Genomic DNA, 14,818 nt, shown 5'->3' on the forward strand with positions numbered 1-14,818 from the left:
AAACACCCAGTAAGTAGTTGTTGAATGAAAGAAGGAATGAATGCGTGAATGAGTGAGTGAATGGGGACTATAGATTCACAGGGAGGTTCCATATAGACCAGAGTGGCAGCTCGGGGCAGGGTCCTAAAAGGCACTGAACCCGGAAGCAAGCAGAGAGTGGAAAGGTGCCCATTTGGAAGGGCCGCTGAGGCACCTACCGCTTCTCATTTCCATATGATTTCTGGGCCACTTTGGCATGCAGGATCCGCACCGTCTGCTCACACTGTTGCCTCAGGCACTGGCGCACGCCTTCCCTCAGAACAGGGACGAGCTCTGGGGAGGACCTGGGAATGGGGGCAGGCCGACGCTGGGCAGCAGTGATTGTTAAGGGGAGAGGTGGCATGGAGCCCAGCAAGCAGGTTGAATGAAAGGAATGGGGGGAGGGGCTAATTTAGTTCTGCCCCCCTCCAGGTCAGGGAGCGGGAATGTTAGGCAAGAGAGAGGATTTGGGTGTAAGTCGTGGGTTAAATATTTAGGCTGCCTGGTACTCAATGAGGCCTGCACGGAGCCCACTGGGACCACCCAGGCACTACTCCGCAGGTCTGGCGCCATGCCCACTGCAGCCTGAAGCACTGGGGAGAGGCCCCAGCGGCACAAAAGCCACACTTGTGCTGGCCTTGGGATGGAGATAGCATCCTGTGAGGGTACTTGGTTTCCTTGCAATTTGAGGGGGCCCACCCCAGTGACATCTTGATGCTGGGGAGAGGAGTTTTGCTGCACCCCCTAAACCAGAGTGCTCTCTTGCCTGCCCTCAGAAGCCTGCAAACATGCAAGCGCCTCCAAACAGTGTCCCTAGGATCCTGGGGGGGGGGGGGGAACATTTGAGCCCTTCTGGGGTCAATCAGCCCTCCTAACCCCTTTTCTCCCAAGAGAAGGGAACTGTTACTGTCGTAGCTTTCCTTCCGTTGATTACAGGGCCCCCATAATCAGGGGAGTGGACCAGAGTCTAGGGGCCTCGTAATTTTTGAGGAGCAAGGGTGGTAGGGGGGCCCAAGACTTGAGCAATCGCAGAGATCAGGTGGAGGCGTCCGGGAGGGCAGAGATTTGAGGGACCACCGGGTGGGGCCCGGGGAGCCGTGAACCCTGCGGCGGCCCCTCTGAACCCTTCACCCTTTGCGCAGGACCAGAGCCCAGGGCCTCTCCTCACTCCTGCAGGGCAGGAGCCCGGCCGCGCCCTCGGAAGCGGGGCCAGGCAGCAGCCGTCGGAGCCAGGCCCCGCTCCGCCCCTTGGGGCTCTCTACTCAGGGAAGAGCCTCGGAGGCTTCGGGCACATTCCGGCGGAGAGCGGAGCCGCCCAGCCTCCCGCCGGGAGCCGAATTCCGGCCCCGCCGCTCGCGCCGCCGGCTCCCGGGGTGGCAGGAGCAGGGGCGCCGCGCTGGCCCCGCCCCAGCCCTCCGAGGAAAGGGGATCGCTCCCTGCCCGGTGGGAGGGGTCGCAGCCCGCGCCCCCCCGCCCCACTGCGGGCCCCGGGTTAAATGCGGCCGCCGCCTCCGCTCGCTCCAGCCGCCTGGCAGTCCCCGGCTTGGGCACGGTGCCTGCGCCGTTACCTGGTCCAATTGCCGGGGAGGCTCCGCCCGTCGGCTCCGCTCTGCGGCCGCGCCTCCGAGCCGTCGGGCAGGCTCAGGTGAGTCAAAGGGCCTGGGGGCGCTGAGGGGTCTGCGGGGGAGCAGGCGTCAGGGCGATCAGGCGACCGTCTGTAACCGCCACTGAGCCACTAACGGTGCCCCCATCTGACCTGCGGTGCCCTTCGTCCCTGCTGTGGGGTCCTTTCCAAGTTGAGCTCCCACCAACGAGGCCACCACGGGGGTGGGGTGGGGGAGGCAGACTTTCCCCTTAATCTCCTCCCTCCAGGGACCGCCAGGAACATCCCCACGGTGTTTATTCTTTGGCCAACTCTTGAGGAGTTATTCTCAGACCTCTCTTCCCTTTGGAGCCCAGCCTCTCCACCCTTTCCAAATCTTTGTAAATTTAGGATTAACCCCTCAGAGGAGCTCGGTGTTCTAGGGTCAGACCTGTCACCACGTTGCTGTGCTGTGTGACCCTGGGCAAGAGGCTACTCTCTGGACCTCGTCTGTACCTCCATAGAATGAGGGGGTTGGGAAGGTGATGGACTTTGAGGCAGTTGCTATTTTGACTTTCTAGGATTCCTGGGGTGGGGGGTGGGGTGCCAGGCCAGAGGCTGGCTCAGGCCAAGAGCAGGATCGGGGTAATTGTAATCAGGATTTGGGGGCCCAGAGGCTTGGGCAGGTGGGAAAGAATGGGAGGTGGCAAAGGCTCCTTGTGTCTTTACCCCCATGTCCCTCCAGAGGTGCTGGCCCTGCCTCTGGCCCACGCTAGGGAAGGCATTCTGCGCCCTCCCGTTTCCAGCAGCAGCTGGCACATCTGGCTTAGGAAACCTCCCTCCCACCACTGGCCCTGCCAGAGGGATTTTTGTTCTACCAAGCCTGAAAGGCGAAGGCGGAGAGGATGGAAAGGCCGCCTGGAGTGAGTGAGCTGCAGGCACCCGACCTTGCTCAGAATAGGCCCATTCACGGAATTGGGGGAGGGGGTAGAGGGGCTGCGGTTGGGTTTGGGCAGCTGGTCCCCTCCGCCAGGAAACGAGCAACAGAAAAATGGCTAACGCAGCTTGGGGGGGGGGGGGCGGGGTACGGAGCAGTGGGAGTGAATGTAAGGAAAAGGCTTAGTGACTCCTAGGAGCCAGGTTGCTAGGCAGCCAGGCAGCCCCAAAGGAAGAAGCGGAGCCAGGAGTCCCGGGTTCTAGTCGCAAGTTCCTTCGCAGCTGGGCGGGCAACCTTCCTGGACCTCAATTTTCCCATCTGTACACGGGAAGCCTTCGGGATTATCAAGGGGCGTCGCCAAGGGCGGTGGAAGAGTGAGCGCTCACCTGTTGCGCGGACAGGGTCCATGGCCGCACTCCGGCCTCACTCACCGCCTTCCGGGCGCATCCGATGCAGCCGTCCCCCGATCGCTGCGCGCCCCTGCTCCTAGGCCCTTGCGCGGGATATATCCTGCCCCGGGCTTATCTCCAAGGCCTCGGGGCTCCCGGCCACTGTTTGCTCTGGGCAGGGGCACCTGCTAGGCAGATGTGGGCTTCCCACGGCTACGGAACCAACGCAGCCAGACCCAGGAGGACGCCCTCTGGCGGCTTCTCCTGAGAGCAGGCGGGAAGTGGAGGCGCCAAACTTGGGCGGTGGGTTTTGGCCAAAGTGCTGCGCGTCCTCGGCCCCCCAACCCCGCGAGAGGGCGCGGCTCTCCCCGGCGGCCGGCGGCTGGGCGGTGCATGTCTGAGTGTGTACGTGCAGGAAGGACAGCCACACAGAAGCGCCCCGTGTGAGGAGGGGAGGGTCGAGGTGGGGAATGACTGTCTGCAGAGATTATCCCGGGGGGGGGGGGGGGGGGCGAAACGCGCCGCTGGTCTTTGGAACCACTTAAGCGTAGGATTGTATCTTGGCCAGCCACTTTCTTGCCAGGCGACTTTGGGTACCACGGCCTACCTTTTCTGAGCCTGTTTCCTCATCTCTACAATGGGAACAATGACAGTCTTAGTCTCATAGAATTGCAGAGGATTAAATATCCCAGTGCATGAAAAGCATTTAACACTGCGCTTGGTATTTATAAAGGCTTTTCCCCCCTTTTCATTCATTTTGTTTTTTTTTTCTTTCAGGGGAGCCTTTCTTTTCAAATGTCATATTTTAAAAAAAAACTGTTTTCTATTTATTAAGTATTCTGCAATTCTGCAAAGTAGAATTCCTTGTATTTCCCAGAATAAGAGTCCTGCAAATACTATTGCTTTGCCATTTTCCTTGCACCCTCCAGGCTCTGACACTTCTGTCCTCTGTCCCCCAAGCGCCATGAGGGGCCTTCTGTGCTCGCCACTGCCCGTGTTGCTGTTTCTCCTCCAGCCCTGGGAAACCCTGTCCCAGTTTGCAGGTGAGCGGGGCTCAGCCCTCACCAATAGGGGAAACCCGGGAGCAAAAGCTGATTGCCAGTTTGCATCCAGCTAGGTCTGCTGAGGAGAGAAAAAGCAAAGGATCTGAAATCATGAAGGGGCTGGGTTCTAGTTCACAGTTTCACCTCTCTGTTACTCAATTTCCTTTCCTGTGGGATGTAACAACGTTGGGCTCATGCAAAACTGCCCGCTTGGTGTTTAATTTTTAACAGTTCATTGAAAAATCAGGAGACTTCACATACAAATCCCGATTTGGAACTTCTCTTGAAAAAAATCCAAGGATCTATTAACTTGGGGTCCACATGGCTGCATGGCAACGCTTGGCTGGAGGAGGGATACGCGAGTCCGCCAGCCTAGCCCAAACAGCTCATTCATTTATGTTGCGGGCCTGGTCGCTATAGACGGTCGAGTTTACCATACCCCTTCGCCCACCCCCACCCCCTCCGGATGGAGAATGCCTCTTCGGGATAGCCCTAAGAGCTGCAGGGTAGAGAATTAGGGAAATCTGGCTCAGGCCCTTAGCGAATGCTGGATGGGCGAACGTATCTAATTCTCGTTTGTTAGGTTGCTTCTGCGCTAGCCGCTGTTAACGCCAGGATAGCGTCATTTCGCCCTGGGTCTCCCTGGGGGTCTCCTCCAAGATGAGGTTTTGCGGACCTCGGAAAGCCCTTCCTTGATCTATCTCCTCGTAGGTCCCAGGTGTCGGACGGGGCCCCTGGATTTGGTGTTCGTGATTGACAGCTCGCGCAGCGTGCGCCCCTTTGAGTTCGAGACCATGCGGCAGTTCCTGGTGGGCCTCCTCCGCGGCCTGGACGTGGGGCCCAATGCCACGCGCGTCGGCGTGATCCAGTACTCGAGTCAGGTGCAGAGCGTCTTCCCGCTCGGCGCCTTCTCCCGCCGAGAGGATATGGAGCGCGCCATCCGCGCGCTGGTGCCGCTAGCTCAGGGCACCATGACCGGGCTGGCGATCCAGTACGCCATGAACGTGGCCTTCAGCGTGGCCGAGGGCGCGCGCCCTCCGGAGGCCCGCGTGCCGCGCGTCGCTGTCATCGTGACGGATGGGCGGCCCCAGGACCGCGTGGCTGAGGTGGCGGCGCAGGCGCGCGCCCGCGGCATCGAGATCTACGCCGTGGGGGTGCAGCGCGCCGACGTGGGCTCCCTGCGCGCCATGGCGTCTCCCCCGCTGGACGAGCACGTCTTCCTCGTTGAGTCCTTCAATCTCATCCAGGAGTTTGGCCAGCAGTTCCGGGGGCGGCTGTGTGGTGAGTTAGGGGAGCGCCGGAGCGAGGCGCGCACCCCCCAGCCGCTTGCAGGCCCCTCCCGCCACGTCAATGCCGACCCCACCTCCCCCGAGGCTCCGCCCACTGTACCGCTAGCCCCGCCCACCGGGTAGTTAGTGGAGCGGCGCTGGGCTGCTGGGTCAACTTCCAGCTCCGCCCACTTTTGCTAGGTTTCGCGCGCGAGGAGCAACATTTAGCGTGCCTGCTCCCCCGGATGAGCTGTGTGGCTTACCACAGGCCAAACTCAAAAGTGCCCCTCAACACAGGAAGCACCTCCTTTCAAAGCTTCGAGCAATCGCACCTCTCCCTCCGCAGGGCATGCCCCGCCCACGTGGGCATGGCTCCGCCCACATGGGCATGGCTCCGCCCACTCTCATTTTAGTCCCTCCCACAATGCTGAGGGTCTGTGCTAGTCGCACCTTGAATTATTTCACCCACCTTGATTTAGTACCTCTTCCCCCCCCCGCCCCCACCTTACCCCTGTGCAGTCCTGCCCTATCCCATTGACGCGTCTAGCCCGGAGACCCCTTCTGAGCCTATTCAAAGGGGCTGCTCAGGCCCTGTTCTTTCCCTAAGCCCCCGTATCTGGATTGGCCCTCTCAAATGAGTCTTGTCCCATCTAAAGCTGTACTTGAGCTTGGTTGGTGCCTGTCTCTGACCCCACCCAGCTTTTTCTTGTTGGAGGTTTCTGCCCATCTGTCCCTTGCTGATTCTACTGTTGTGTGTTTTCAGGAAAGGACTTGTGTGCTGAGGGGGGACACGGCTGCCAGCACCAATGTGTCAGCACCCCAGGCACGTTCCGCTGTGCCTGCAATCCTGGCTACCAGCTAGCTGAAGATAACAAGAGCTGTTTGGGTGAGAGCTGCCCCTGCCCTACAGTCTCACTGCTCCTGAGCCTTCTGTGGCTCCCCATTGCCCCAGCATCAGACCAATGAGTCTGGAAGGGCCTTTGGAAGTAAAAGTTTATTTATTTTTTTTTAATTTTTTTTAATTTTTATTTATTTATGATAGTCAAAGAGAGAGAGAGAGAGGCAGAGACACAGGCAGAGGGAGAAGCAGGCTCCATGCACCAGGAGCCCGATGTGGGATTCAATCCCGGGTCTCCAGGATCGCGCCCTGGGCCAAAGGCAGGCGCCAAACTGCTGTGCCACCCAGGGATCCCTGGAAGTAAAAGTTTTTTTTTTTAAAAAAAAGGACGTAAAAGTTCAGCGCTCTTAATCTATGGGTCTGAGGGAGGGTATTGCCTGGGGTTACACCATTCCTTGGTGAAGTCTTGACCTCACAGTAAGTGTGCTATCTGCAATGTTCTCTCATTTATTTCAGGCATGTCTCCTACATGGTCCCAATATGCCTCCCAAACTTGTTCGTGAATTCTCACATGCAGATCTTCCTACTGTTTCTGTTACTTAGGCACTCACTGTTGGGGTCTCCAGTTAGGGTCTCCATACCCCACCCCACCCTCCATATACACTGCTCCTTTCTGCTTCTGCATCTCAGCTCTTTCTGGGCTGCCCTTGCTGGTTCTCTCTGCACCTGCAAATGCTTCAAGACCTGGTTCTTCATTTTTGTCTTCTGAAAGGGTATGGCACATTATATCTTCCTTATACAATTGGGATTTGCTTTTTTGTGTGTATGTGTGTCTACTCCTTTGACCATGACTGCAGCTACCATTCGCGGAGTGCCGATGTAGCATTAGACAATGCACTTGAAGCTTTACATACATCATCTCTCGATCTCACGACAACTGGGGAAATGAAGTCTTGTGTTCCCAATAATGCGCATGTTGGCTGGGGTCCTTTTGTTTCTGGAACTTAGAAAAGGCTGGCTTGAAGCCTCATGCAATGACCTGTGAACATTTGAATCTATCCGTAACATCTCTGGGAATTCCCTAAGTGCTTACATTCTATGGTCACCCCTCACTCTGAGCTTCTGCTGAATTCATTCAATTTATGGCTCCTCGATTAATTTCTCAGCCCACACATGCTGTTCTTGTTCTATGCATGTAAATCAGCGTCTTCCTTGGTTTGCACACTTGTGCACACAAGGGCAGATGTGTGCATACGTAAGTCGTGCATATGTCCATTTTACTAAAGATGGGGGGTGGACAGAGGTGTGTGTTACATCTACTAAAGTCAAACAAACACACAAAAGAAACACCTAATATTAATAATTAAGTATTAGACATCCTTGGTCCCTGAAGTCCTCTGTCACCGCATTACAGGTGATTTTTCACTGGTAACCTCAGCCCACACAAGTACTCATGCTCACACTATCTCTCCTGTTCTTTCTCTCTCTATTTCCATATCTTTTCTAGGAACCCCAAATTCTCACTTTTTTGTGTGCAGGGCAATCTACATCTCTCCAGTCCCTATTTTCCAGCTCAGCTCTGGGGTCATCTTTGCACATCTAAACCATCAAGATACTCAGCTGGCAATAGTTTGTCCTCCCTAGAAGGAAGTTGTAAATAGTGATTGCACTCCTCCCATTATATTCCCATTTTGCAGATGAGGAAATGGAGGCTCAGTGAGTAGAGCGGCAGAGCCTGGCCCTCCTCTGAAGTCAGTGACCAACTTGAGGGCAGGGGCCCTGTCTTCTACAATTGTGGGTTCTTTTTTTTTTTTTTTAAAGGTTTTATTTATTTATTCATGAGAATACACAGAGAGGAGAGAGAGAGAGGCAGAGACACAGGCAGAGGGAGAAGCAGGCTCCATGCAGGGAGCCCAGCGTGGGACTTGATCCTGTGTCTCCAGGATCATGCCCTGGGCTGAAGGTGGTGCTAAACTGCTGAGCCCCCCGGGCTGCCCGGGTTCTTGTTCTTATGCGTGGCTTAGTAACAGGCATGTTGGGGTGTAGCTGGGCCTTGAATGGTAGCAGGGAGGAACAACTGGCCCACTAGGAAGGAGGCCTGTGCTTATAGAGATGCCTGTGTATGAACCACAGACTAATTAAGTCAGGCTCTTGAGGGTTTGGGCCCAGGCATAGGTATTTGTAAAAAGCTCCTCAGAGGATTGTTCTGTCTGGGCTGAGGAGTGCAGCCCCAGGGCATATGCTGACCTCACCTCTTCCTCAGCCATTGACCTGTGCACTGGAGGGACCCATGGCTGTGAGCACCACTGCATCAGCTCCCCAGGCTCCTATTTCTGTCGCTGCCGAGCTGGCTTTGTACTCCAGCAGGACCAGAGAAGCTGCAGGGGTGAGCAGGCCCCACCACTAGCACCCTGGACGGTGCTCCAGCCATCCCCAATGGCTCCAATTGGAAGTGACACTTGCTCTCTCTCTTCCTTCCCACCAGCCATTGACCACTGCGGCTTTGGGAACCACAGCTGCCAGCATGAGTGTGTCAGCACCTTTGGTGGGCCACGGTGCCACTGCAGAGAGGGCCACGACTTGCTGCCGGATGGGAGGAGCTGTCAGGGTGAGGAGGGGTCTCCTGTGTTTGTGCGGAGGGGCAAGGGATCTTGGCTGGCAGAGTCTACCTTGACTCATCCTGATTTATCTCTCCGTTAAGCCCGGGACCTTTGCAATGGTGTAGACCATGGTTGTGAGTTCCAGTGTGTGAGTGAGGGCCTCTCTTACCGCTGCCTGTGCCCTGAGGGCCAGCAACTCCAGGCAGATGGCAAAAGCTGCAACCGTGAGTGATGGGTGGGAGGGTTCTCCGCATCCTTGATTCTGCCCTTGCCATGGCCCAAGGCTGTGCTGTGAATGTGTGTGTGCTGGTGATGGGGTGTGGGGGGCGGAGGGCGTGCCAGGTCCTGCCTCCATCTTTTTCCCCTCGATCCTCTACCCTGCTGCCACGGTTAACATCAAAAGTACACATTTGATCTTATTTCTCCCTTGCTCGAGAGTCTTCTGGGCTTGCCAGTGCCTACCCCTGAGTTCAGATGCGTTACCCCTGAATTTTTTAGATGGTGAGTGCAGCCACATTAGTGAGTAATGAAATCAAATTAGTTTTTTTTTAAAGGAGAAAATAGAGCTTACTGCCTGTGGAAAGAGTGTTATTTAATGAAACTTAATTATATGCGACCATACAAAGTGTGTCATATTATATTATTGTTGTTATTGTTACTGTGGGATGTGGTCAAAATGTTGAAACCACCACCTCACCTCATCTCAGCCAACCCGGTCAGCAGGTTCCCTAGCACACTTGAACATTTTAGCCATACTGGTCGGCCCTTTCCAGAGCGTGCTGACAGCTCCCAGCTTTCGTGCCTCTCTGCATGTGCTCCTCCCACCATCCAGCCTGTCCCTTCCCACCTTGGGGAACTCCTGCTCACTCTTGGAAGGACAAATCAAATGTTACCACCTCTTTGCAGCCTTCCTCCTCAACTCCAGGAAGAGTGACTTATTCTTACCTTGGGCTCCCTATATGCCCCTCTATTCTAGCACCTTCTTTAGCTGTGGCATATGGCATGTCTGACTGCTCTGTTCTGTCCTGATTTCCTTAGGATCAGAATTGTGTTCATTTATTGTTAAACCTCCTTCAGGGCCTAGCCAAGTGTCTGATTCAGAACAGAGGAGGTAACATTGTAGAGTGATTTAGGAGCATGGATTCTGGGGTCAGACAGATCTGGCTTCAAATCCTGCTCAGCCACTACTGGCTATGGAGTCTGGAGCAAATTACTTTATCCTTCAGAACCTAAGGTTATATTAAGTGGGGATAATACCCATGATTATTGGGAGGATTGAGAGAAAATGTATAAAGCACCTAGCCCTAGCCCAGTATCTGGCACATGGTACACTGTCAAGGAATTATGTTTTTGTTTTTGTTTATTATTGTGATTGTTTATATATTAACAGCATATATTTTCAATATATATTAGTGTTCATAAATTTATTATTGTTATAATGTTTTATTTATGTATCATGATTACCATAATTATTATTTAGTACAGTGCCTGGCACAGGAAGCACTCACATGTTATATGATAAGTGTTTGTGAATGAGCAGGCAGGTGGATGGCTGCTGCCAGGCCAGGATCTGGCCCCAGCCCAAGCTCTCCTCCCTGTAGGGTGCCGGGAAGGCCACGTGGACCTGGTTCTGCTCGTGGACGGCTCCAAGAGCGTGCGCCCGCAGAATTTCGAGCTGGTGAAGCGCTTTGTGAACCAGATCGTGGACTTCCTGGACGTGTCCCCCGAGGGCACGCGCGTGGGACTGGTGCAGTTCTCGAGCCGCGTGCGCACCGAGTTCCCGCTGGGCCGCTACGGCACCGCGGCCGAGGTCAAGCAGGCGGTCCTGGCCGTGGAATACATGGAGCGTGGGACCATGACAGGGCTGGCGCTGCGCCACATGGTGGAGCATAGCTTCTCCGAGGCGCAGGGCGCACGGCCCCGCGCCCTCAATGTGCCTCGCGTGGGCCTGGTCTTCACAGACGGCCGCTCCCAGGATGACATTTCGGTGTGGGCAAGGCGCGCCAAGGAGGAAGGTGGGCTTGGTGCGGGATGCACCGGTCAGGGGTTGGGTTGGGCGTGGGGGGTGGGGGGTCTTTCCTGAGGCCTGTGACGCCCCGTGTCCTTCGCCCCGGTAGGCATCGTCATGTACGCCGTGGGCGTGGGCAAGGCGGTGGAGGAGGAGCTGCGCCAAATCGCCTCCGAGCCCGCGGAGCTGCACGTGTCCTACTCCCCCGACTTTGGCACCATGACGCACCTGCTGGAGAACCTCAGAGGCAGTATCTGCCCCGGTGAGCACGTCCAACTTCGCTCAGTGCCCAGCCTCCGATCTTTCCCCCTCCTTTTCAACCCTATCCGCTTGGAAGAGCTATAGCTTGGGGTTGGACTCCCTAGACAGAGCCTTGTTACCCCAAGTAACAAGTAGTAGTCCGTGGACCAGTGGCAGGGTTGTCATGTTAGAACTGCAGCATTTCTAGAGCTTTCCAGACCTAAGGAATCAGATTTCGTAATTGAACAGGACCCTGAGGTGGTTCCTGAGGATGTTCATGGAAGTTAAGCACTAGACCAGGCTGGCTACCTGCCCCTGAAATTAGTGGGTGTTCACAGTAATTTGAGGAAACTTTTTCAAGAGCATGTCAGATTCCTTGTTAGCAGAGTCACATCATATATTCCTTTAACTTGTTGGAATTCAACTATACAGACCTGGTAAGGGGCAAGTATGCAAAGACATGTATTTTTTTGGACAATATTGCCCATAAATTCAATCCATCTACTTCATCTGGTGCTCAGGTGAGGAAAAAGGAACAACTCTATCTGTGAAAGAGAAGCAGGCTTCAAACCTCATGTACTGTACTTTATAGGTCATATAGGGAACTTCTCGGGGGTAATTTTTACCACAGAGTCTTTAGACTCTAACCCAGGCCAGAGATGTGACTCTTTCACATTACCAGACCCTGTCCAGAGCTAGGGCTGGGCTGGCCTAGAGAATCTAGTTTAAAAAGTAGTTTTATTAACATAAATATATATGTATAGACACATACATGTGTATACACGTGTATGTATGTGCTGCATATACACACATATACACCTACCTACTTCTCTCTTTCTCTCTCTCACTCTCTCCAGGCTAATTCTGATAGGGTATTGTAGAGGCACTGGATTAGCTGCTCTTTCAGGGCCCTTCCTGTCCTCTTACATCCCCCACAGTGTGACTTTGGGCAAGTCACTTAACCTCCACCTCTACCATAAGTTCCCTCTTCTGTAACAGGGGAGGGTGTTGGCTGCCCATGCTTGCACACTTGCAGATTTCTCTAAAATTCTAAGAGAAAACTGTGGTTGAGGCTCTTCACCAATTGGCCAAATGACCTTGGGCAGTTCTTTCCCCTTCTCTGCCCTGGGTCACCCCAGGTGTCAAGTTAGGACTGTTATTGATACCACTGATGACACATATCATACAACAATTTACTAAGGTCCAGTTAGACTAAGAAATCACTCTTAAATCATAGGAGCAACTCTTTTGTGAAGGCCAAGCACCAGGCATTGAGCTGTCATATTAAAAAGGACAGATGTTTACAAAATTTGGTGAAATCTACAATACCATTTATTGTAAGATTCTCCATTATGTTATGTACTGCTAAGAAACAAATTTAATTGTAAGGCACATATTTTGATTTCAGAAATGTTGAAATGTGTGTGGAGACAGACTTGGATCAGTGTTTTTTTTGTTTGTTTGTTTCTTTGGATTAGTGGTTTTTAAACATTCGTATGCATCAGATTCACCTGGATGGTTTGTTAAGACACCAATTGCTGCCCTCCAACCCCAGAGTTTCTGAGTCAGTAGGTCTGAGGTGGAGTCTGATAATCTCTATTTCTGATAACTTTCTAGGTGATACTAACAGTGCTGGTCCAGGGACCACACTTTGAGAATTGCTGGTCTAATTTAAATATACAATAAAGTGTATAGCTGAGCTAGGCAGTACACTAGATATTCCCTCTTTAATAAGGCAGTTACTAGTTACATGTGCCCATTTAATTTAAATTACTTTAAAAAGTTAAAAATTTTAGCTCCTTAATCACACTAACCAGATTTCAAATGTCAAATAGCTGCATGTGGCTTGTGGCTATGCCACTGGACAGACCAGAAACAGAACATTCCCATCACTGCACGAAGTTTCATTTGGAGAGTGCTGCTGTCATTTGGACTCTTGCTACAAAGTGTGGTCCACAGACGCAGCATCAGCATCACCCGGTAGCTTATTAGAAATGTGGGGCCCCAGCTCCTTCACCATTCAGAATCAGAATCTATATTTTAATAAGATCTGGTGATTTCAAGCGCATTAAGGTTTGGTAAATACTCCTCCAAGATGTACACACACACACACACACACACACACACACACACCCCTCATAGAATTCTCAGCACCATCCAGTGAATAGGTTTTCTCATTGTATCCATTTTTACCGACAAGGAAACTCGGAGTTAGAAAGGTCGAGGGGGCCTTGCAGGATCTCACAGCCGCCTAGCTGGTATTCATCCCAGGTCTGTTTGAATCCGAAGCCCACATACTCAGCCACAGGCGGGTGGGGGTGTATTGGGGGGCCTTGCCAGGGCCGGCTCATCCCCCTGCAGATTCTCATTCCCCCGACTCTCTCTGTGCCGGCCTGGCAGAGGAGGGCATCGGCGCGGGTACAGAGCTTCGGAGCCTGTGCGAATGCGAAAGCCTCGTGGAGTTCCAGGGCCGCACGCTGGGGGCGCTCGAGAAGCTGACCCAGAGCCATATCCTTTTGCGGGTCGGGGGCCCGGGCTGGAGGGGAGGTGGAGGACCCCCGAGACCTTCAGGGGCTTCCTTAACCGCTCACTGGCCCAGCTGACGGCGCGCCTGGAGGATCTGGAGAACCAGCTGGCCACCCAGGAGTGAGGGCCGCCGGGGGCCGGAGCCGGGCGGGGGCGCGGCCCCGCGGACTGTGCCCTGCGTGCGCCGTCGGGGCGCCAGGGCCGGGCAGCCCCGGGGCGCCGGGGCCTTGGGCTGTCGAGGAGGGGGCGCTGGCGGGCTCCCAGCGCTGCGCTCGAGCTGGCCTCGCCTGGACGAGAAGCCGATTGCAGGAGACGGAGGGGCGCGCGAGGTCCGCACGCCCTCGCTGCGTGCTGCGCTCAGTTCTTTGTTGGATTTCCTTTTTGTTTTCTTTTTCTTAAAAAAAAAAATTTTTTTTTTGGTTTCCACCGGATCGGTTTGTGGGTCTTGCTGTGCCGCCAGGGGGAGGGGAGGCCAGACTCCGCGCGCTCCGACGGCGCCGGGCGGCGTCTCCTCGGAGAAAGGCGCATTGTGCGGGGGTCGGGCCGGGGGGCAGGGGGCCGGGTGCTGCTTCCCCCACTTGTTTATTCAGCCGCGAACAGACGGCTCCTTATGCGGGCTGCGGGAAGGGAGGGGGCTCAGCGCGAACCCCTGGGTTTGAGCAAGTCTGCGCCCCTCCATCCCCCAGCGGATAGATGTGTTTCGCTTGGGTTGTATCTCCCGCCTGTACTACGAAGGAAGAAGAGGAGATGTGAGCCAGGACTTGTGGCCAGAGCTTCCACTCAGGCTGTGACCCACTCTCTGCACCGCCCCCCTAAAAAAAACCCCAAACCAACCGTCTATCAGGCAGGAGCACAAAGCATGCTATTTCCCAAGCGCATGTAAGAAACTAAGATTAAAATAATCCAGCCCTCCAAACTGTGGCCAATTACTCTGGGTTTGTTTCCTTATCTGTAAAATGGGGATTAAGATTGTTACCCCCAGATGTGATGGTGAGAATGGAGGAAGTTATTCCAAGGCACCTGACGTTGTGCCTGGTACATATTAGGCCCTCAATGAATGGTAGCTATTAATCTATACTAATAGCTAAGATATTTAGTCTTGGGCATTATTCTAAGTGATTTGCAGGTGTTTTCATTTTATCCTCAGACAACTTTATGAGGTAGGAGTTATCGCCTTTATCATCCCCATTTTACAGGGAGGAAATTGAGGCATAGAGGGATTAAGCAAGTTTCCCAAAGTCACAGAACTGGTAAGAGGCAGAACCAGGGTATACTAGTTTCCTATGGCCACTGTGACAAATTACCACAAATTCAGTGGCTTTACACGACACAAATTTATTACCTTATAGTTCTGGAGATCAGAAGTCTA

The 14,818-nt window shown here is 54.0% G+C and overlaps 1 protein-coding gene across 4 annotated transcripts; it reads left to right on the plus strand.

Annotated features, from left to right (window-relative positions):
- Positions 1 to 956: 956 nt before the first annotated feature.
- Positions 957 to 14,362, plus strand: MATN4 (matrilin 4). Of its 4 annotated transcripts, none has more exons than XM_041732231.1 (12): positions 958 to 1,663; positions 3,887 to 3,969; positions 4,681 to 5,250; positions 6,001 to 6,123; positions 8,339 to 8,461; positions 8,561 to 8,683; positions 8,777 to 8,899; positions 9,174 to 9,176; positions 10,277 to 10,690; positions 10,793 to 10,945; positions 13,324 to 13,431; positions 13,515 to 14,362. In XM_041732231.1, exons 1-12 carry the CDS (start codon positions 1,515 to 1,517, stop codon positions 13,571 to 13,573), a joined length of 2,031 nt encoding a protein of 676 aa, XP_041588165.1. In that variant the 5' UTR covers positions 958 to 1,514; the 3' UTR covers positions 13,574 to 14,362. The 4 variants fall into 4 exon arrangements, with proteins under 4 accessions (XP_041588166.1, XP_041588165.1, XP_041588167.1 ...); XM_041732234.1 differs by having other exon boundaries at positions 1,533 to 1,663; positions 3,856 to 3,969; XM_041732232.1 differs by lacking the exon at positions 9,174 to 9,176 and having other exon boundaries at positions 957 to 1,663.
- The last annotated feature ends 456 nt before the right edge of the window (positions 14,363 to 14,818 follow it).

The sequence above is a fragment of the Vulpes lagopus genome, chromosome 18 (genome assembly GCF_018345385.1).
Source record: "Vulpes lagopus strain Blue_001 chromosome 18, ASM1834538v1, whole genome shotgun sequence".
Lineage (NCBI taxonomy): Eukaryota > Metazoa > Chordata > Mammalia > Carnivora > Canidae > Vulpes > Vulpes lagopus.

Excerpts from the sequence above, each read along its gene's own strand:
- MATN4 (XM_041732231.1), top strand. The coding sequence starts at position 1,515 with ATGCGGCCGCCGCCTCCGCTCGCTCCAGCCGCCTGGCAGTCCCCGGCT. Across the intron at positions 6,124-8,338 it reads AGATAACAAGAGCTGTTTGG|CCATTGACCTGTGCACTGGA; the intron begins GTGAGAGCTGCC and ends CCTCTTCCTCAG. Across the intron at positions 10,946-13,323 it reads CAGAGGCAGTATCTGCCCCG|AGGAGGGCATCGGCGCGGGT; the intron begins GTGAGCACGTCC and ends CCGGCCTGGCAG.